The following is a 21,943-nucleotide window of genomic DNA, read 5'->3' as shown; positions in this document are numbered from 1 at the left end:
ATGATCTAATAACCTCTGAAAGGTCCCCCCTCCTAAGACCATCGTATTAGGATTTCAACATATGAATTTGGCAAGGGGGAGGGGAGGACACAAACATTCACTCCATACCACTGTCAAACAGTTTTTCAAAGTGGTTGTAGCAATTTGCCTTTCCTGCAGCAGTGAGAGTTTCCACTACTCCACATCCTTGTGGATACTTGGTATTATCTGTCTTTATTTTAGCCATCCTGGTGGATTGCACAGATTTTTGAGATGAGAGTTGGGTTCTCTGTCTTTCTCACATCTTTCCTAGTAAAGCAACGCCAACTAGTTGTGACATTCCCAGGTGTCACAAGCTAGAAGATACTCAGGCTCCCTGCCTCAGGCTGTCCAACAAGTGTTGGTAAGTCAAAGCTGAAGCCCTGAAGAGACCAGATGTCCAATTCTCCTGGAGCAGGTAGAGCTCTAGGATTTTGATTACATGTTCTAGGTTGTAATGGTCCCGAAAGTACTGTTATGGGGCAGGGGAGAGGAGGTGCTAGGTTTCCCTAGGGAGGGCCTCCACTGGATTAACAGATGACAGCTCTGGCTTCTGTTTGGGACAACGTACATCTGTGCGAGCACCCTCTGGAGAGGGAGTAGACGGCTCCATACAGGACACCCTCCACCATGGGTTGTTAATGGCTGCCTGAGCAAGACATGGGGAGCTAAAGTTGGGCCACAGGTAACAGGATCTCCAGCCCCTGAAGGACATGGCTATAATTAAGTCCTAGAGGAGCCCCTTCCTCTCCCACTCCTCAACTTTTTTTTTTTTAAAACAGACTATTTTTTCAGAGCAGTTTTAGGTTTGCAGTAAAACTGAGCAGAAGTTAGAGATTTCCCATATCCCCTCTGCCCCCATACATGCAAAACTGCATTACCAACACGCCCACCAGAGTGGTACACTGGTTATGAGAGCAGATTAGCCTGCACCCTTACAACAGTGGTTGAAACGTTTTCTTAAAAGGCCACTAGTACATTTTCATTCCATTCTCCTAGAGCACTGTGTCAGCACCTTAGACATCACATGAATGAATGGGTGACTGTATTATAACAAAACTTTATAAAAATGGTGACTGGTACAGGCTGAATTTGCTGAACCTCGCTCTGCAACAACAGTTTGGAAGCTCCTCATTTCCTCTTGAATCTGACTACTTGTCTGAGTTACTTAGGGCTGGTCCGAGGGCCTGAGATGAGTACCTGCGTCTTGCCTTGGGAACGCTTCAGTTTGGTTTGTCTTAAACATACAAAGGCCTAACAGGAAAACACAACAACAGAGGGCAAACACTCTCCCAGGGAAAATCTTTCTTTAAAGATCGTATTAGAAGTGAGAAAAGATGTTCTGACAAGATTGCTATTCCTCATAATTTTTTAAAGAGAAATAAACAAAGGAAGACGACTAAACAGAAGCACGTTTTTGAGTCCAAGAAATTGGAGACATTTACCTTCTGAACCAAGTAGACACTTGTAGCTCTCTCAGCAGCCACTTTATCCAAATTGGATCCCTCAGGAACAAAGTAACTGACGTCAGCGATGTGAACTCCCACCTCAAAATTGCCTGTAAATACACAAGAAGGCTGATCAGCCTGGCATGGAAGGCAAGGGCAATCCCTCCTGGGACTCCATCCCGAGAATGCATGTCACTCCCAGAGGCCACAGGGCGGAGTACGGGCTGCCATTTTTGGTCTTGCTGAGCACTCCATCTATCGGCTGAGTGTTCATTTTTGTTACTTTCTTCATCATATACCAACTGGTGTTGAGATTTTTATCCCGAATTAACAATATTAACCATTTTTACAAGATGTTTCCCATTTCTAAAGCCTTCTGTCTTTGAGTAAACATCAGCAGACTTGCAAAAGAAGACTTGGATGATGAACAAATCCTTTCAGCTCACTAGAGGGAATTAATCCCTGTATCCTGCAGATTCTTGCCTCTGAAAGCTCTGCCCTTCCTGTCTGTTCTGGCCACAGCCTTTATTCAGCCTCACGGCTGGCCTTCCTACCTTGATTCCAGCCCCTCTTACCTGGCCTCCACACTGTTGCTAATAATCATCTTAACCATGGATCTGGTGATGTCACTCCTTAGGCTGCTATTCATGCCCTTGTATGGTCTCACCCCAGTCTACCTGGCTAGACTTACGGCCCCATCTCCACATGCTCTCTATGCGGTTGTCATGAGAAACCTTTCCATTCCCAGAACATATCTTACCTCATCCCATTCAGATGCTTGCTTGGCTTATGCTTTTTCTTACATGTGGGATAATAATCACAACATGGTCTGCCTATCAAAATCTTTCTTACCTTATAAGGGCCAATTGAAGAGAAACCCAGAACAAGAAGAGATTCTCTGCCCCCTGTTTCCTCCACTTGTACTGTTAAAGCAGCTAATCCATAACTGAAGATGCTTATCATGGTCTTTTCCTCAGGGCTGTCATCACCATCAGTTATCACAGCACATGTTTACCAGCTCACGTGTTCACCTTTCCCTACAGTGCAGGCTCCAGGAAGGCAGAGCCTTTTGTGTCAAGTCCAATACTGGAGGCCAATGCCTAGAAAAATGCCTGACACACCACAGGCACTCAATAAGTGAATGTATCAACAATTGGTTTGTTTGCCTGTAGCCTTTCCCATTCTGGTAAAAGACCTACTTTTTTCCCTTTTAGAATTGCCCTTTCCTTTCCTGGTGGACTTGTTTTTTCAACAGGCCCTGCCAAAGAGACGGTCAGATGACTCAGGCTGGTGGAACTGCACCTAAAGTGGGCTTGGGGGGCTGGTTAGGTTATAAATTTAAGATGTACTCTTGAACATCCCCTAAATCATCTATCAAATGTAGTATATGTGATTAACACACAAATACACACAAAGATATATACACAAAAATGCACAAAATGGATCAAATATGAAGAACAGTACACATGTAAAACAAGCACATAGTTTGAAGACAGCGAGCATCGTGGGCAGACAGAAGCACAGTGATGATACAAGCCCAAAGGTGAACTTGCTTATAATTTAAATATATGCCTGATGGGATTCCACTGTACCTTGTTCCTGCTCACAGTGAATGACTGGTCTAGGCAGAGGCATGTGACCCAAGTAGATTTATTCTGAGCCTGTTTCCAGGGATTGATATGGACTTCAGAAAAGGGGGTCTCTCTCCCAGGACTCTGGACAATAAGTCTGGAGCTGCCCAGGAAACATCTCTGCCACATAATGATGCCAGTACAGAAAATAATAGGTCTAAGAAACAAAGGGAGAATCATGATGACCTCATTTGAACTCCAGGATTCAGCTGAACTAGAAACTAGCCTACCTGTGGTCTTGGCAGCTCATGAGTCAATCAATTTCCTTTCAGTTATGACTCACTGAAGGAATCCTGACTGAAACCCAAGTTGACTCAGAGGAGTTTACTAACACATCACCACTTTATCCTCTGGTTACCTGGATAATCAGTCTTAAGGTATCTCACATTTTACTTGTAAAATTTGTAGCTATTTATTGTTCTCCTATTTCTTCTTCACTGGGGGATGATTCTTTCCTTGGTTTTTGAACTGGAAAAATGTTTAAACTTGGAGTTAAAATAAGAGGTTCAGGGAAAGAAAAGAATTTCAGATTCCCCATTCTCATTTGTCTCACACTCAGAGACCACCCTCCTACAGGGAAGTCACTGGGTTTTTCCATCCAGTCCTGTAACATGAATACATTAAGGAAAACTCAAGTCCATCTAAGAAATCCTGGCTGCTATGGGATAATACAACAGATCTATTTCCCACAGAGGAGAGGCAGTCTGGAAGGCTGAGGAAAACCAGCATGGCTCAAAGTTCAGCTGCCTCACTCTGTGAGCCACGCAGCTGTGCGGCTGGGTCACTGGGAGCAGGGAAACCAGCCCCACGATGATCGAGGAACTCAGCCTTACGAGAATGTGGCCAAGAGTCTCAGACAGTTCAACTCCCAGTTTCGATATTACAAGTATCTAAAACCAACACTTGGAGAAGGTAAAATAAAGTGCCTCCCTTTGAAGTTAGAATTATAATGTATTGGCCTAACAGGTAAATATTGACTAAAGGAAAAGAGAGAGGATTATTACATCATGAAATAAACCATAATTTAAAAATCAGTCTGTGTGTTGTTACTACACATGAACTTTCTGTCCTGAGTCAAAATTGACAAACTGACAAAGAGTTCATTACAGGAGATAAAACACAAAGGGGGCCAATCAAAACACATCGGAAAGGCTTAAATTTCACAGAATTCCCAGCAGAGCCTCTAAAACCAAGGAAGAGAAGCTTTCTTATTCTCTCTTTTGGATCTTTTTTATGGAAACCCTAAGTAAATATTTTATTCCATATATTTACATAATGTGAACTTGCAGAACTCTTGAGGCAGAGGCACTGAAGTTTTTATTCTATGAAAGAGAAAATATAGATCCAAAAGGTTATGTAGTATACGCTGCCAAAACATCTAGGACCAATTTGACGTTTCAAAAAGTACTGTCTCCCATATAAAAGTATTCTTTAAAATATTTTTTGTATTAAAAATTTTTTATTTACTAAGTCTGAGGTGAGTCCTGTGAGTTTTGAGGAGCTGGGCAAATGGAGGAAGAAGAGTCCCCAAGGCCAGCCACGTCTGCACAGGGCCCGCAAACTTAAACAAATGCAAATGCTCCAGTGGACACCAGAATGGCTTCATCCAATTAAAACACTAATAAGAACATACAGCAGGGCTCAAGAATCATCTTTTCTAAGCCAGTCTCCCAGTCAGTTCACCCACATCCCAACAGCATCCCTGCCAGGTGGCCCCTGACACATCCTCAAGGGTGGGGAGCTAGCATCTTGAAGCCACCAGCTCTACTTCTGAAGAGTGTTTCCTTACACGGATCTGAGATACATGGAAAGGGAGCCACTATTTTATTCCAGCTCTGGGCAGCCAAAAGAGGCGAGCCCTCTGTTTAAGGTGCTCACAGTCTGATGAGGTTGGCAGATACTCCGCTGTGGTGACAATGTGATATTACTAGTGCTGTGACAGAGGAAGGCTGCAAAACCTCACTCTGGGAGCAAGTTGAGCTGAAATCTGTTTTTACTTCAGTAAGAACATGTGAAAGTGCTTTGTACTCTATAAAAACTCCATGAACGTAACGTTGACAATGATGATCATAAAAATGATAACAAGGAGAGCAGCAGTGACCACTTATTTACTGTCTCTTTTGCGCCAGGGGCTCCACACACATGAAAATAGCTTTGACAATAGCTGTATAAATCGTGTTTCACAGATGAATCAGCTGAGGCTCAGAAACGTTCCATGTCACTCGTCCAAGGTTACCTGGCTAGTACGCAAGGAACTCTGGATGCAACACCAGGTCGGATTCGGAGCTTTTGCTCCTTTTATTATCACCCCCCTCCCTCCACCACTGTCACAGTAACTCCAGGACAAGATGACACAACTCAATTTTTCAGCTCAGTGGGTCACAGCTGAAAAGTCCCTCCCTACCTCTTATGAGTCAGTAGAAGTCACATTCTTGGCTATGGATTCAGAAGTCCTGTCAGACTTTTCCCAGCCCTGTTCACAGCTACATCCCTGTTCCCACTGCCAATCTTTTTAGCCACTTGTAACAAGCACTGATTACAGAACAACCACTAAGCTGTCAACTCCAGTTCTATTTAATTTTGAACCCTTAAGATTTAGTAATTCCTTTTTAAATCCTAGTGTATAGGTATCTTTAGCTAGTGGCAGACTGACTGTCCTAAGCACCTGAAAGGGCTATGCCTGCCACAGGTGGGAATGTATCAGGCTTCCTTTACCAGGAGTGAGACCAGAGCCTTCCAGACTTAGGTCACTTGAGTTCACTTTTACCCTCTGCTGAGACTGGACAGTGGTGACAGAGGCACCTCATGACCCAGTAGGATGCTCCTTTTAATCCAGCATATAGGGGAACAATGTTGCTAAATGTACCTCATTTAGCAAAAGCAAAAAATAATTGCTTTTGTCCAGGTCTCTAGTGTTCAAACATTTTTAGGACTGTCTTGGCCTGACCTTACAGGGCATCTGAGGCCTGGTGACTTCTCCCTCCGTGAGACACCATTCCTATGGCTCCAGGCCCCACTCTGGGTGTCTGACTCTGTCGCTGCCCCTTCTCAGGCTCCTCTGCCTCTTCTTGTCCCTTACATATTGGCGTGCTTTCAAGCTCATCACGGCTGTCTGCGCTTCCAATTCCACTCTTTCGGCCTGGACTGTCTCATCCACTCTCAAGAGATCAAGCATCATCTCTGTGTTTTGGTCTCCTCGGTCTGGGCCAGCAGCCCAGATCTCTCTGAGCTCCAGACTGATATACACAAGGGTCCACTGGGAACTGCCACTTAGCTGTCCCCCAGGCATCTCACACTCACACTTCAGCAAACCAAAAAAGGCACCACAACCGCCAAAACCCCTCCAAAACCTAGGCTTGTTCTCAGCCTGCGGTGATCAGTCTCTTTGACCTCTCCCTCCTGAATGTCTCTCAAATCTGTCTCTCTTCTTCACACATCACCACTTCAGCCAGGACCACCATCATTTCTTTAAAGGAAGATCTAACACCTACGTGTGGTTCTCCCTGACATTTCTCAAACCCATTTCCCACACTGAAGATAATGTCTTTTCCTCCTTGTTACCTCACTGCGTAAACCCTGCCAGGCCCCCACTGCAATGAGCATGCAGCCATCTGGCTTCCCAGGCCTTACTGGCCCTCGCCTGGGTTCTTCCACTCCTCCCTCTGCGCGCTGTGCTCTATCACTGCTTCACAAAGAGGCGACAGTGACAAAATTCTTTATCGTGTGGGTCTGCCCTGAGCATGTTCAACTTTCCTGGCCCTAACTCCTTATGTGCCAGTCACTGCACCAGAACTTCTTCAGCTGCTCAAACCTATCAGGCTCCACACTGCTCTCCCTTGCAGGGTATTCTTCTCCTGTCTCTCTCCCTGGCGACGCCCACCGGGCCTGCAGACCACTGTGGAAAGCCCACTCCCTTTGGCAGGCCTTCCCTGATGACCTGGACCAGGATCCCCCTCCCGACCTCTGTGTCTTCCTATAGCACCTTTTACCCTTCCTACACCCTCCCCCACCCACCCGACACGACTTACTCAAGGAGGTCACGAGGTGTCTCCCCCCTCATCTGTAGCCAGCATGAAGGGCAAGGAAAAGCCTGCATACACTGCTGGTATAGGATATTTACTGAATGACTAAGAAAAAAACAAACACACAGGGTAGATATTGCCACTCTGGGTTGACAGGGGTTGGAAACTCTGCCTGGCCTAACTGTGCAGAGTTCTCCCCACACCAGGTCTTCCCAGAGTGTGCCCAATTTATGCTTGCACACCTGTGGTGCCTGAGAAATCACTACTTGCTCATGCAGTCCACTCCAGCCTCAGCAAACAATGTAAAAAAATCTCTCCCTTTAAAGCCAAGATACATCTTCTTAGACTGTCCACTTGTCTGCCCAGTTCTACCCCCTGGGGCCGCCCAGAACAAAGCCAGCCCCTCAGAGAAGAGCAATCTGGCTACAAGAAATTAGGAAAGTGGCAGATCTCTTCCAGCAGGGCTGGGCTCTACTCCTAGGACAGCATCAGCTTTAAATGTTTAGACAGTTAGCATGTAGCCCTCTAGATCTTCTCTCCTTCAGGCTAATATCAATGTGGCTTGGATTGACTCACCTCATAATCCTCAACGTCTTCCTCCAAACATGCTCTTCATAACCACCTCATTCACTCAATTAGCCATTCAACAAACACTTATTAAGCTCCTACTATGTGGCAGATACTTTTCTAGACATACAAGCAACCAAGATTGACAAGGTCTCTTCTCTTGTGGAGCTTACATTCTCATGGGGAGAGAAAGACAACAAACAAACAAATAAATTGTAAGATTACTTATGATAGTAAAAGGGACTTTGAATTCCACATATTAAGTGATATTTTATCTTAAAAAAGATAAATGAACTTATTTACAAAACAGAAACAGACTCACAGACATAAAAAACAAACTTAATGGTTACCAGTGGGGGAAGGGGGTGGTAACGGATAAATTGGGAGTTCTAGATTTGCAGATATTAATATACATAAAATAAATAAACAACAAGTTTATACTGCATAGCACAGGGAACTACATTCAATATCTTAATCTAGGGTGAAAAAGAATATGAAAATGAATATCTATGTTCCTATATAACTGAAGCACTGTGCTGTACACCAGAAATTGACACAACATTGTAAACTGACTATACTTCAATAAAAATACATATTAAAAAACAAAAAGGACTTTGAAGAAAACAAAACAGGGTGAGGTGATGAGGATGAGGGGGATTTTAGCTTGGAAAGGTCTCTCTGAGGAAATAAACTGAGACCTGTGTGCCTGCAAAGAACCATGGCACACGATGACCCTGGGGAGAGCATCCCAGGCAGGAGGATAACCAGAGCAAAGGTCAAAGGTGGGGGCACGCTGGCTACAACTAAGGAATAGAAAGAAGATGGGAACGGAGAGGCGAATTGGAAGCTAGGAGGCCAGTGAGGTAGATGGGACCCCAGTGAGACATGACTGGATAGGCCAGGATGAAGCATTTAGATTTTATTTCAGGTGTGATGGGAAACCACTGGGGAGTTTTAAGCAGAGAAGTGACATTCACTGAATATGCCACATTCACTTTCTCATGTCAGCTCCTTCATTCTGCAAACCACGGTTCTACTAATGCAGTCAAAGGTGATACTGGACTGAAAACAATGAGACTGAAGAAGACCAGGATCTCTCAGGAATGGCACCGTCAGGCAAATAAACTTAATCAATCCTTCAGTGAAGTGATATGTTTGGTAAACAAAGGTAGACGAAGAAAAGAAGCATAACCTACTAGACACATGGACATTCAACAGATGCTGGATTTCTTGTCCCACACACTGGTTTCCATCCAGTCCACACGATGGGAACACGCTGCTCTTGCCCAGATCACCCTCCTGACTCTGTGGCCAGTCTTCCCAACAACATGAGTCTTAAGAGAGAGAGAAAACAGTGTTCTGCAAGCTCAGTCAGGGTAATCTAACCAACAGGACTGAAAGGGACTTTCTGCTGTCCAGACATCCCCAGTAGTGAGAGGGCCTCACACAGGCCAGCACATCCAGCCGGGATGCAGGCCTTGGCCTTAGTTTAGTCCCACTGAATGTTAGAGACAGACTCCATAGCTGAGAAACAATTAGGCTTGGATCACCTTGTGGCCATACAATAAATTCCATCTCTTAGTTGGGGTAAGCAAATTCCCTCTGACTTTGGTGGCAACTGATTGGGTTGCTAGGTAAGAAGGACAACTCAACCTCTGACGTCTTCCAGTTCTGTGTGGTATTGGGTTATGTAATCAAACACCAAAGTTGACCACTGGTACAGCAAGCCATGGCAGTAGTCCATGGCCATGATGTGGTGATGGTTTGAGAACATTTCATAAGCTTAAAAGGAGTCAGTGTAAAAAATTCTGGGACAAGTAAATCTGAGTGCAATGGAAAGTCCCATGCATGAGGAGGGGGTTGTACAAGACGATTTCTTAGGTCCTCTGGAAGGCCAGGATTTGAAGACTTTGTGGATTGTCTTTTGTATTTTCTATTCACCATCCGGAAAAGGGTTAATGAACAGTGTTGGCTGCAAACTCCTCAACTGGTGAGCTCACCTTCTGGAACTAAGCAGCTTAGAGAACCTTTTTCCTTCATTATTACAAAGGGCTCTATCAATCTGCAAGTACTCAACTAAACTGCCCACACAGCAATTTTTGTCATGTTCAATCTAACTCTCAGGAATCTAAGTTTAAATTTATATGAACAGCATGGAAGAGGAACACCCAGGTAGTAAATTCCGCTTTTCCCCTTCCAAATGATTTGAGCAATGGCCTCCTTCATTAACAGGAAAGAGAATGAGGGGCTGAACATGTGAGGTTGGCACGCCCAGGGTCTGGGAATTTCCAGGCGTTTCAGGAGTGGGGAAAGCCCAGGTCAGCTGGTCAGGCCTGGGACAGAGAGCTGAGCACAGGCTCACGAGAAGCTCTGAGAGTAGGAGGGCAGGCATTTGGTCCTTCCTCGCTGCCAAAAAAGAGTGGAGTCAGAAGGGCCAAGGAGGACCCTTAAACATAGTTATGAAGTTAGCAGGTCCATATAATAAAAGCTGGGAGTCGGGGTGGGGTGGGTGCGGTGTGAATGGGGCGGATTGGCCTTGGTTTCAGGGTTGCCGGGGCTGGGAGAGGGGAACAAGGGGGTTCATTATACTGTTCTGTCTACTTTCGTGCATATTCAACATTCTCTCTCCAAAAATTAAAAAAAAAAAGTTTGTAGGGACTGAAGCCAAGGGAAGAAAAGTTTAAAAAGGAAAAATCCAGTTAGTAAAACTAGCTACAAGTTTCAAAAGAAAGACAAGCCAACAGAGGCAGGAGAGGGTCACGGCTTAGAAAGAGCAGAATGATAACATCCCCAGTGATGATCTCGGAGGCTGACGATATGGGGGCTGTTTTTTTCTGCAGCATACACATTTGTAATGTTTCCAGCTTTCAAAGACTGGAAAAGGGATAAAGATAAAAAGCATAACATAAAAAATGTAAACCTTGCTTAAAAATGTCTAGAAAGAAATACATCAAGATGGTAATAATGATCTTCTCTGAGCAATAAGATTATGACTTTTTCTGGCTCTATGTAAATTTTAATTTTTATATCTTACCTGTTTTACAGTTTTTTTTTAAATAAAGACACACTAACAAAATGCTGTGTTCCCCCCCAGCCACACCCCTTATCTCTGATTCCCCATCACACGGCAAGAGAAAAGCACCACTGGCAACCCTGGGCAGGAGGCAGCAAGAGTGGATGGCAGCTCACTGGACAACTCTCCTGGAGGATAATGGCAACTAAAGCACTGTGCAGGAAAGTTCTATGAAGGTGAGCTCAGTAAATAAAGTAGCAGGAACTAGGCATACCCCTGCTGAAAGGAAACAACTATTTCCATGCCAAAAATCTGACTCCAGTTTGTAACAGCCTGAGGCTTTTGCCACTACTTAAGAAATTCATTGTGTATGCCTAGAATTAGGAACCTATTGCTTATACCTGCAGGAGTGCTGGGATGTTTGTATAATCCCAGCAGACCGGTTTCCCAAAGACATGTTTGAAAATGAAATTTCAGCATGTTTCGCACTCATTTGTGGATTTTTCTATTTTAAAAAAGCTTCTATATTTTTCCACGTGTAAGTCTTTCGCCTCCTTGGTCAGGTTGATTCCTAAATATTTAACTTTTTTTTTTTGGATGTGATTTGAAAAGGAATTGTTTGTTTACTTTCTTTTTCTGACACTTCATTATTAGTGTAAAGAAATGCAACTGATTTCTGTATGTTAATCTTGTATCCTGCTACCTCGCTGAATTCTTTTATCAGCTCTAGTAGTTTTTGTGTGGAGTCTTCAGGGTTTTCTCTGTATAGTTTCATGTCATCTGCATAAAGTGACAATTTTACCTCTCCTCTTCCAATTTGGATTCCTTTTATTTCTTTTTCTTGTCTGATTGCTATGGCGAGGACGTCCAATACTCTGCTGAATAGAAGTGGTTGAGAGTGGGAATCCTTGTCTTGTCCTAGATTTTAGCAGGAAGTCTTTCAACTTTATACGTGGAGACATATACGTGGAGAACTACAAAACATTGATTAAGGAAATTAAAGATAATTTAAAGAAGTGGAAAGATATCCCATGAGCTTGGATTAGAAGAATTAATATTGTTAAAATGGCCATACTACCCAAAGAAATCTACAGACTTAATGTGATCCCCATCAAACTAAATTACCCAGGATGTTTTTCACAGAATTAGAACAAATATAAAATTTATAGGGAATCACAAAAGACCCAGAATTGCCAAAGCAATACTGAAGAAAAAGAGCAAAGCAGGAGGAATAACCCTCCCAGACTTCAGACAATACTACAGAGCTATAGTAATCAAAACAGCATGGTATTGGCACAAAGACAGACATACAGATCAATGGAACAGAACAGAGAGCCCAGAAATGAACCCACAAAGTTTTGGTCAACTAATCTTCGACAAAGGAGATAAAAATATACAATGGAGAAAAGACAGTCTCTTCAGCAAGTGGTGTTGGGAAAACTGGACAGCTGCTTGCAAATCAATGAAGTTAGAACACTCCCTCACACCACACACAAAAATAAACTCAAAATGGCTTAGAGACTTGAATATAAGACAAGACACTATAAATCTCCTAGAAGAAAACGTAGGGAAAACATTTTCTGACAAAAATCTTGGCAATGTTCTCCTGGGGCAGTCTACCCAGGCAATAGAAACAAAAGCAAAAATTAACAAATGGGACCTAATTAAACTTACAAGCTTCTGCACAGCAAAGGAAACCATAAACAAAACAAAAAGACAACCTACGGAATGGGAGAAAATATTTGCAAATGATGTGATTGACAAGGGCTTAATTTCCAGAATATATAAACAGCTTATACAACTTAATAACAACAACAACAACAACAACAACAACAACAACAACAAAAAAAAACAAACCAATCTAAAAATGGACAGACGACATAAATAAGCAATTCCCCAATGAAGACATACAAATGGCCAACAGGCACATGAAAAAATGCTCAATATTGCTAATTATCAGAGAAATGCAAATCAAAACTACAAGGTATCACCTCACATCAGTCAGAATGGCCATCATTAAAAAGTCCACAAACAATAAATGCCCAAGAGGGTGTGGAGAAAAGGGAACCTTCCTATGTTGTTGGTGGGAATGTAGTTTGGTACAGCCATTATGGAAAATAGTATGGAGATTCCTCAAAAAACTGAAAATAGACTAACCATATGATCCAGCAGTTCCACTCCTGGGCATAAATCTGGAGGGACCTTTAATTTGAAAAGATAAGTCCACCCCAATGTTCATAGCAGTACTATCTACAATAGCCAAGATATGAAAAACCACCTAAATGTCCAGCAATAGATGACTGGATAAAGAAGTTGTGGTGTATGTATACAATGAAATACTACTCAGTCATACAAAAGAATAAAATAATGCCATTTGCAGTAACAAGAATGGATCTGGAGATCATCATTCTAAGTGAAGTAAGCCAGAAAGAGAAAGAAAAACACCATACGATATTGCTTATGTGTGGAATCTAAAAAGAAGAAGACACAAATGAAATTATTTACAAAACAGAAACAGACTTACAGAGAAAACAAACTTATGGTTATCAGAGGAAAGAGGGTAGGAAGGGATAAATTGGGAGTTAGAGATTTTTAGATGCTAACTACTGTACGTGGGATAGATAAACATGTTTATACTGAATAGCACAGGGAACTATATTCAATACGTTATAGTAACCTATAATGAAAAAGAATATGAAAAGGAATATATGTATGTATAGTATGACTGAAACATTATGCTGTACACCAGAAACTGACACGACTGTATACTTCAATATAACAAAATGGGGAAAAAAGCCCCTCTATTAACAAAACATGATTACCAGTCTCTTAAAAGCCAAGTTTAAAAGAGATGTTCAATTTTCAGCACGTTTTAAATATAAACATCTATGTGCATTTCAATGCCATAATCACAAAACGTTAACTGTTATCAACAATTGCTTATATATTCTGGAGATCAAGCCTTTGTCAGTTTCATCTTTTGCAAAACTTTTCTCCCATTCTGTAGGTTGTCATTTTGTTTATGGTTTCCTTTGCTGTGCAGAAGCTTCTAAGTTTCATTAGGTCCCATGTGTTTATTCTTGCTTTTATTTTTATTGCTTGGGTAGACAGCCCTAGGAGAACATTTTTGAAATGTATGTGAGATAATGTTTTGCCTATGTTTTCTTCTAGGAGGTTCATTGTATCCTGTCTTATGTTTACGTCTTTGATCCATTTTGAGTTTATTTTTGTGTATGGTGTAAGGGAGTGTTCTAGCTTCATTGATTTACATTCTTCTGTCCAGTTTTCCCCAACACCATTTGCTGAAGAGACTGTCTTTATTCCATTGTATATTCTTGTCTTCTTTGTCGAAGATTAGTTGACCAAAACTTTGTGGGTTCATTTCTGGGCTCTCTATTCTGTTCCATTGGTCTATATGTCTGTTTTTGTACCAATACCATGCTCCAGAATATATGAGCAGCTTATAGGACTTAATAAGAAGAAAACAAACAACCCAATCCAAAAATGGGCAGAAGACCTAAACAAGCAATTCTCCAAGGAAGAAATACAAATGATCAATAGGCACATGAAAAAATTCTCAATATCACCAATTACCAGAGAAATGCAAATCAAAACTACAGTGAGGTATCACCTCACACCAGCCAGAATGGCCATCATTCAGAAGTCCACAAATGACAAATGCTGGAGAGGCTGTGGAGAAAAGGGAACCCTCCTACACTGCTGGTGGGAATGCAGGTTGGTGCAGCCACCTTTGAAAACAGTATGGAGATTCCTCAAAAGACTAGGAATAGACTTACCATATGATCCAGTCATCCCACTCCTGGGCATATATCCAGAAGGAACCCTACTTCAAAATGACACCTGCACCCCAATGTTCATAGCAGCACTATTTACAATAGCCAAGACATGGAAACAGCATAAATGTCCATTGATAGATGATTGGATAAAGAAGACACGGTGTAGTTATACAGTGGAATACTATTCAGCCATAAAATGACAATATAACACCATTTGCAGCAACATGGATGTTACTGGAGAATGTCATTCTAAGCGAAGTAAGCCAGAAAGAGAAAGATAAATACCATATGAGATCGCTCATATGTGGAATCTTAAAAAAAAAAAAACATAAATACAAAACAGAAACAGACTCATAGACATTGAATACAAACTTGTTGCCAAGGGGGAGGAGGGTGGGAAGGGACAGACTGGGAGTTCGAAATTTGTAGATACTGACAGGTGTATATAGAATAGATAAACAAGATTATACTGTATAGCACAGGGAAATATATACAAGATCTTGTGGTAGCTCACAGTGAAAAAGAATATGATGATGAATATATGTATGTTCATGTACAACTGAAAAATCTGCTCTACACTGGAAATTGACACAACACTGTAAACTGACTATAACTCAATAAAAATAGTTACAAAAAATTGCTTAATTCAATCCTAACCTTCCTTTCAGCTGAAATTAAAGCAACTTTCATATTCACCTTGACAAAACCCCTTAGTAGCGTTTTTCTGACTCTGGGGAAGCCTTTTTTGGTCTGTTATTTTCATCATACAAAATCAGCTCTTCAATTACTCGTTTTCATTAATTAATTTCTTTGCATTAAGTAGAAACTGTTTTTTAATTCCCCAAGGCTTCACAAAAATTAACAAAAAATTATATTCATAATTTATGTATGCTTATGATATGAATCCACCGTACTGGTTATCCCACAACAATAGCACATCAACTGCTTGCTTTTTAGAGCACTTCATTTGTATTAATTCATTTGGTTCTCCCAATGCCATGAGATAGATTTCTTTCTACAGATGAGGAAACTGAGCCCCAGGCAAGTCAGACTCCCAGAAACTAAGCTCTTCATCCTTACTTTATGGGATTTGCCCCTCAGAATCAGATAACTAACACAAATGCTTCTTTCTCAACTCCTGGAGTTTAAAAGCACTCTCAATGCAACAGTTAAAAATGATTATACATTAACTTTGCAAGAACACACATTTTAAGATCACTAAGTAGAATAAAGTATCATTCTCAGCATGACTAAATGTGACTCCTTTATGAGGACAATAACACACTTATTGAAATAAAAATCCTGTCATGCACTCCTGTAACCAATGATCACTTATTATTTTTGAATTATCCATATACCAACTGTGGTTATAACTTAAGTTTTCCAGGTTATTCATAAACTCAGTTTTCATATAAAGTATTCTGGACTGCTAAATTTTCTAGGTAACTGAGTGTCAACCCTTTAATCATCAATTGTTTATAGTTTTAGTACTTCTGGATGGAAATCCTCTATAAATAAATGTATTGTATATTTCCTTTTCTTAATAGCAGAATATAATTCAATATTAATAACTTAGGGTCATTAAAATGAACATTTCTTCCATATTTTGCAATAGTTGCTGGTGTGGTTACAATAGGGCAAAGGTGTCCTGTCCTCAGGATATACTCTCAAATTTACTTATTACCTCCATCATTAAAATGAAGTAAAGACTCTTTAGATGCAAAACTTTCTGGCTAATTATAACAACAGTTATTACTGATTGGACCAGGCAAATGGAAGATACTCAAATATTTCTTGATTAAATGAATCATCTTCACAAAAGTTCTATGGGGTAGATACTATTAATATTCATATTTTACAGATGAAGACATACAGGCACAGAGAGGTTAGATGATCTGCCCAATGTCACACACTTAACAAACATCAGAGCCAGGACTCAGAACACTGTTGGACTGTAGTATTAGTGTTCTTAACTATCATACTACAGGGCCACAGGGGACAGCCTTTTCCTAAGGGGTTTTAATCATTCTACAGTATCCCTAGTCTTTTGGTGTCATAGCAGCTTTATCAAGATTTCATTCATATACAAATCACTCATTCAAAGTGCAAAATTCAATGTTTTTTTAGTATATTCAGAGTTGTGCAACCATCACCATAATCAATTTTAGAACATTTCAACACCCCCAAAAGAAAATCCATCTGTTTTCAGTCACTTTCTATTTCTCCCCAACCTTCCTAACCATAGGCAACTTCTAATCTACTTTCTGTCTCTGTAAATGTCTATCCTGGACATCTCACATAAACGGAATCTTACAATATGTGCACAGTCTTTTGTGACTGTCTTTCACCTAGCATGTTTTCCAGGTTCATTTGTGTTGTAGCCAGCATTAGTACTTCATTTCTTTTCATGGCTGAATAATATTCTGTTGTGTGCATATACCACATTTATTTAACTATTCGTTAGTAGATAGACATTTGGGTTGTTTTCATTTTTTGTGTGCTCCTTTACTCTTTAAAATAAACTTTTTATTGAGGCATAAAATACATATGTATGCTCAAGGTTTATATAGTGAATACATTTTTACGAAGTGAATACATTTAGGTAATCACCTGCCAGTTCAAGAAATAGGATATAACCAGAATTCCAGAAGTTCCTCCTGTGCCGTCTCAGTCTGTAGCTACCAAAGGTAACTGCTTTCCTGACCTCTGTAAATTATAATCATAGACCAGTTTGCCTGTCTTTGCATTTTACATAAATGGATTTGTACAGTATGTATTTTATGTGCGTATAACTGGCTTTATTTGCTGAACATGCTTTTGAGACACCATGTTGTGTTTTGAATTTATTCTGTACCATTGCTGTGGAGTGTTCCACTGTAAGACTATATCACAGTTTATCCATTTTATTGTTGATAAGAGACTTGGGTTATTTTTAGTATTTTGCTCTTATGAATAATGCTGCCATGAGCATTCTTGTACATATGTACTCCTTTCTATTGGGTATCTATCAAAGAGGAAACTGCTGGGTTTTGGAGAATGAATCTGTTCAGCTCTATTATACACTATACAATAGTTTTTCAAAGTGGTTGTACCTAATTTTTCTCCTACTCGGTGCAAGGAAGTTCTAATTGTTCCACAACTCTACTATATTTGGTACTGTCAGCTTTAAGAAAAATTAGCTATTCTTGTAGGAACATAGTACTATCTTATTATGGTTTTAATTTCCTTTGCTGGATATATATATATATATATATATATATATATGTGTGTGTGTGTGTGTGTATGTGTATATATATATATATGAATATATATCGTTTCATATATATATATATATATATATATGAAACAAATATTTTCTCCTACTCTGTGACTTGCCTTTTCATTATCTTAATGGTGTTTTTTGATGAAAAGTTCTTAAATTTAATGAAATCTAATTTATCACTCTCTTCCTTTAAGGTTAATGCTTTTTGTGTTCTACTTAAGAAACTATTGCTAAGGTCATGAGGCTATTTTTCTGTTATTTTCCAGAGAAGTGTTAATACTTCTAGAAGTATTAATGTTTTACCTTTCACACCTAGCTCTATGAGCCACATGAAGTTGATTTTTATGTACAGCGTGAATCAAAGTCAAAATTCATTTTTTCCCCATATGGATATTCAATGGATCCAGTACCTTTTAGTGATAAAACCATCCTTTCCTCACTACAATGCAGTGACACCTTTGTCAGAAACCAGGTGATTATATATCTGTGGGTCTGAATTCTCCATGCTGTCCCCACCTTGACTTCTGAACAGTAACTGAATATTTATTATTTCAGCATAAGCTTACTAAAATTCCAGGTCAATTTTAATCTTTCTATTTTTATATTAATAATAATTTTCAGTGAGTACTTACTTTTTGTCTGGCACAGTTCTAAGTACTAGGGATTATCTATTTAATCTTCCAGGCAATTTTAAATTAGACATTATCATCCCTGTTTTACAGACTGGGAAATGTGAGGCATGAAGAGGTTAATTCTTACCCTTAGAATATGGACTGTGCCCTTATTTTGTTGTCATACTCTCTACTTTTGTGGAAAAGCATCAGTAGCATATGCAACTTTAGGCAGTTATTGCTAGTATCTTTACAGCTAGGTTGTGTTTTTGCAACAACAGGCACAAGTAGAGATTTGCTCCTTAATACTCAGTATTTTGGAAATGCAAGACCCTGGAGAAATTTTCCAGTTCAAACACCCATATAGCTGGGGGAAGAGATTTTCAGAGAAATCACAGACATGCCCAAACTCACATGATGCAGTAGAGGCAAAGATGAGATAAGAACCTAGTTCTGCTCCTATTCCAGTGCTCTTTCTGGGATCACAACTGCCTCTCACCATGCAATGACTGTGCTGGATCACTGAGACTTTTTAGCTGGCTTCCAGGTTTACCTTGGTGCCAGATAGTTGAGGATGCCTGAGTGGTGGGTGCCAGATTATCTTGGCTTTAATGAGCAAGGAAACTGGAACCAATCAGCAGAGCTGGAAGCAGATGAACAGGCCACAGTCCAAATTTGGTTTAACAAGGTGCACTGAGACATCCATGAAAAAAGAGAATTTCCAAAGCCCAGACCCCACAGGAATCAGGCTAGCAAGATTTGAATGGAACATAGGAGTAAGACTTAGAGGGGTGGAGCTGTCTCTCCACTTAATCTTTCCACTTCGATTCTGTGTCCTCAAAACAGGAACTCATTGGCAAGCATCCCAGAAGCCCACTTTCATGCCAGAGGCTTTGCATGACTATTCAGCTACTTGGATTTTTTGAGTCAAGGTACGATTCAGTAAAAAATGACCATACAATAAGGACAGTTAAAATTGTTCACTCACCAATGCCACAGATGAATGGAGACGACATGCAATTCCTTATGAGCTGACAGTTCTACAGAATTTTCCATTTCCCTTTCCATTATCAGGGGCCATACTATGAAAATAGGATTTGTTTGAAATCAGATACTTGGGTTGCCTGATACTTGCCTGAGGTCAGAATGCCCTCTGACATAAGCAACTGCAAGAGGAAAGATCAGTGTTTCAAAACCAGGCTTAGAAATGATTTCACATAGAAGAGGGGCGTAGGAGGACTAGCACTCGATACACTGGGCATCATAAAGATGTCAGAGACAAAATCCAGAAATGCATCCAAGTAGAAAACCGCCCTGAAGTGGAATTTTTCTTTTCCAAATCTTTGAAAGAGTTATCAGGGGTTCCTCTTACAAGGAACAGATTTTAAACATAATTTTTGATTAAATTAAATGTTGTGCATAGATCTTATTTTTAAGCTACATGTGGCATGTGTTTCCCACAGCTAATAGATTAAATTTTTCTAGTTAAGTGGGAGTTGCTTCTTGTAGTAGTGTTCAATGCTGAGGAAGGACATCCGTTTGAGACATGGCATTTCAGGGTTCAGCTTGCTGAAGCGGATGAAACAGGGAGTAGCATAACTGATGGGCTAAGGGAATAAGAGCGGCTGAATGGGGTTTAAACTAAAGTGCTGTGTCTGAGATGAAGTCAAAGTCCAAAAGGCCACAGAAGGCCAGAAACAGGAGAACAATTACACTGTCAGTAGCTAGAAAGCTGAGAAAGACAACTCAGAGTGAGAAGAATGGGTGGAAGGAATGGCCCAGTAGGAAGAGAGCAGGCACGAGCCAGGCTGCCATCTGAGGGCCTCGGGAGAATACACAGGAGTTGTGTCTGTCCCCTTGGGCCCTGCTGTGAGGCAGGACAGGGATGAAACTTCAGCAGGTCCACAGAGCAAAGGGCTGTGGTCCTCTCCCCACGGAGCTTGAAGTAAGACTGACTGTAAAGCCTATTTTCCTACCCAGTGACCTAAGTGACAGGAGCCAACGATTCAGTCTTTCTATCCCCTGGTCAGTGTGGGGTCCATGAGGGTGTGGGGTATAAGGTGGGCTCCAACTCGGGCTAAGGATTGCAAGTCATGGTAGAATACCCCGTGCAAGGTTAGCAGTGTTGCAGAGCACCATGTGATGTAATGCTTTAAGTCACCTTGGGTGTGGATGCTGTGTATGTAGCAGGAGACGAGCAGACTAGGTCTTCTGTCGACGTACAACCAAACGATCACTGGCTTCTGTAAGAATGCAGCAATCACGCTGCCGCTGCGCTGTACTGACAAGCAACTCTCGTTTGGAGGCCTGCAGGGCAAGGCACGGGCATGGTCTTCTCTAGAGGGAGGGAATGAACCTTCCTAATGTTACTCTTCCTGGGAAGGGGCAAGTCCTCAGAAAGGAAATGCAGAACAAAAGAAGCCGGCCCATGGCCTCTTTCTAGAACCTCTCGGGTCTTGACTTTTGAAGGACAGACGTTGAGGTGTGGGTACCTGGGTGATGCTCACAGTGTGGGGACAGGTGGGAACCTGAGGTGGGCCTGGATCCAGGAGCAGTGGAGAGTAAGACAATTCCTGATGCTTTGTTTTACTCTCTGTTGATCTTCCTTCTGCTTCTAACCCTCAGTAAACTCCTGTTCAAAAGTTCGAGTCTAGTCTCAGTTGTGCTTGAGATACTAAGCAAAGGATTATGGGCACCATACTTGGACCAAAAGGGTAACAAGTCCTGTCAGTTCCAAGAGTCAGTGAGCAGAGGAAGTGGTGGTTAGTAAGGAGGAAGTGGATGTCCAAATGGAGAATATCCATGTGGTCCAGCTGTCTTCCCCATCTGGGAATCCTTCCTCTACTGCTAATCTTTGGTAATCTTTTTATTTGAGAGATCAGTTTCCTTTTTGATGGTGTCCTTGCAGTAAACGCTTTCAAGCAATTCTTGGCTCTCTGGTGGGTAGCCTGTAGGTCAGCATGGATCATATTTCAGAGTTAGGTAGTTCTTGGATGATGTGAGGAAAGTAGCTGTCTTAGACACCCTAAGTCCCATGGAAGGGAGCATTTTGTATTCTGTGTGGAAGACAATGACAGAGGTAAACTCTGCCATGAGGAAATACGTAACTCACTCAAACGTCAAGCATTAATAGGAAGCATAACATCAAGTATATTTTGATTTACACCATTCATCTGGCCACTGATCTGAGAGAGGGCAACAGAGGTATTTAAAATTTCCAAATGTACTGAATTTCTCTTAAGTTAAAAATGTTTCTGCACTTATTCTCACTTAACTGCATTGGGATCCAAGAACATGATCTGTATGATACCAATGACTTTTTGAAATAAGCTCAATGGTTTAATACAGAGTCAGTTTTATAAATGTTTTCTCTGTGCTTGAGAACAATGTGTAATCTGCATTTGTGGGTACTGTGTTTAGATGTGATTATTAGAGTAAGCTTGCTAACTGTGCTGTTCAAATTTTCTATATTTCACTGAATTTCTGGTCTTTTTGAACTATCATTTCCAGGGAAAACTATACTAAATTAACCCACTTTGATGATGAATTTATCCATTTCTCCTTGTATTTCTGT

The 21,943-nt window shown here is 41.0% G+C and overlaps 1 protein-coding gene across 4 annotated transcripts in view; it reads right to left on the bottom strand.

Moving 5' to 3' along the window:
• DIS3L2 (DIS3 like 3'-5' exoribonuclease 2) overlaps positions 1 to 21,943 on the bottom strand; it is a 315,313-nt gene that overhangs the window by 99,400 nt on the left and 193,970 nt on the right. For 3 of the 4 annotated variants that reach the window (XM_006207888.3, XM_072961847.1, XM_072961848.1), the window contains one exon: positions 1,464 to 1,576. In XM_006207888.3, coding sequence (XP_006207950.2) covers positions 1,464 to 1,576 — 113 coding nt within the window. Of the gene's footprint in view, positions 1 to 1,463; positions 1,577 to 11,508; positions 11,674 to 21,943 lie in introns of those variants that run through there. The other variant, XM_072961849.1, reaches the window with a different exon arrangement.

Source organism: Vicugna pacos, chromosome 5 (assembly GCF_048564905.1).
Source record: "Vicugna pacos chromosome 5, VicPac4, whole genome shotgun sequence".
In the NCBI taxonomy this organism is placed as follows: Eukaryota; Metazoa; Chordata; class Mammalia; order Artiodactyla; family Camelidae; genus Vicugna; species Vicugna pacos.
The sequence above is the reverse complement of the archived record's forward strand: the minus strand, read 5'-3'. Positions and strand labels throughout refer to the sequence as shown.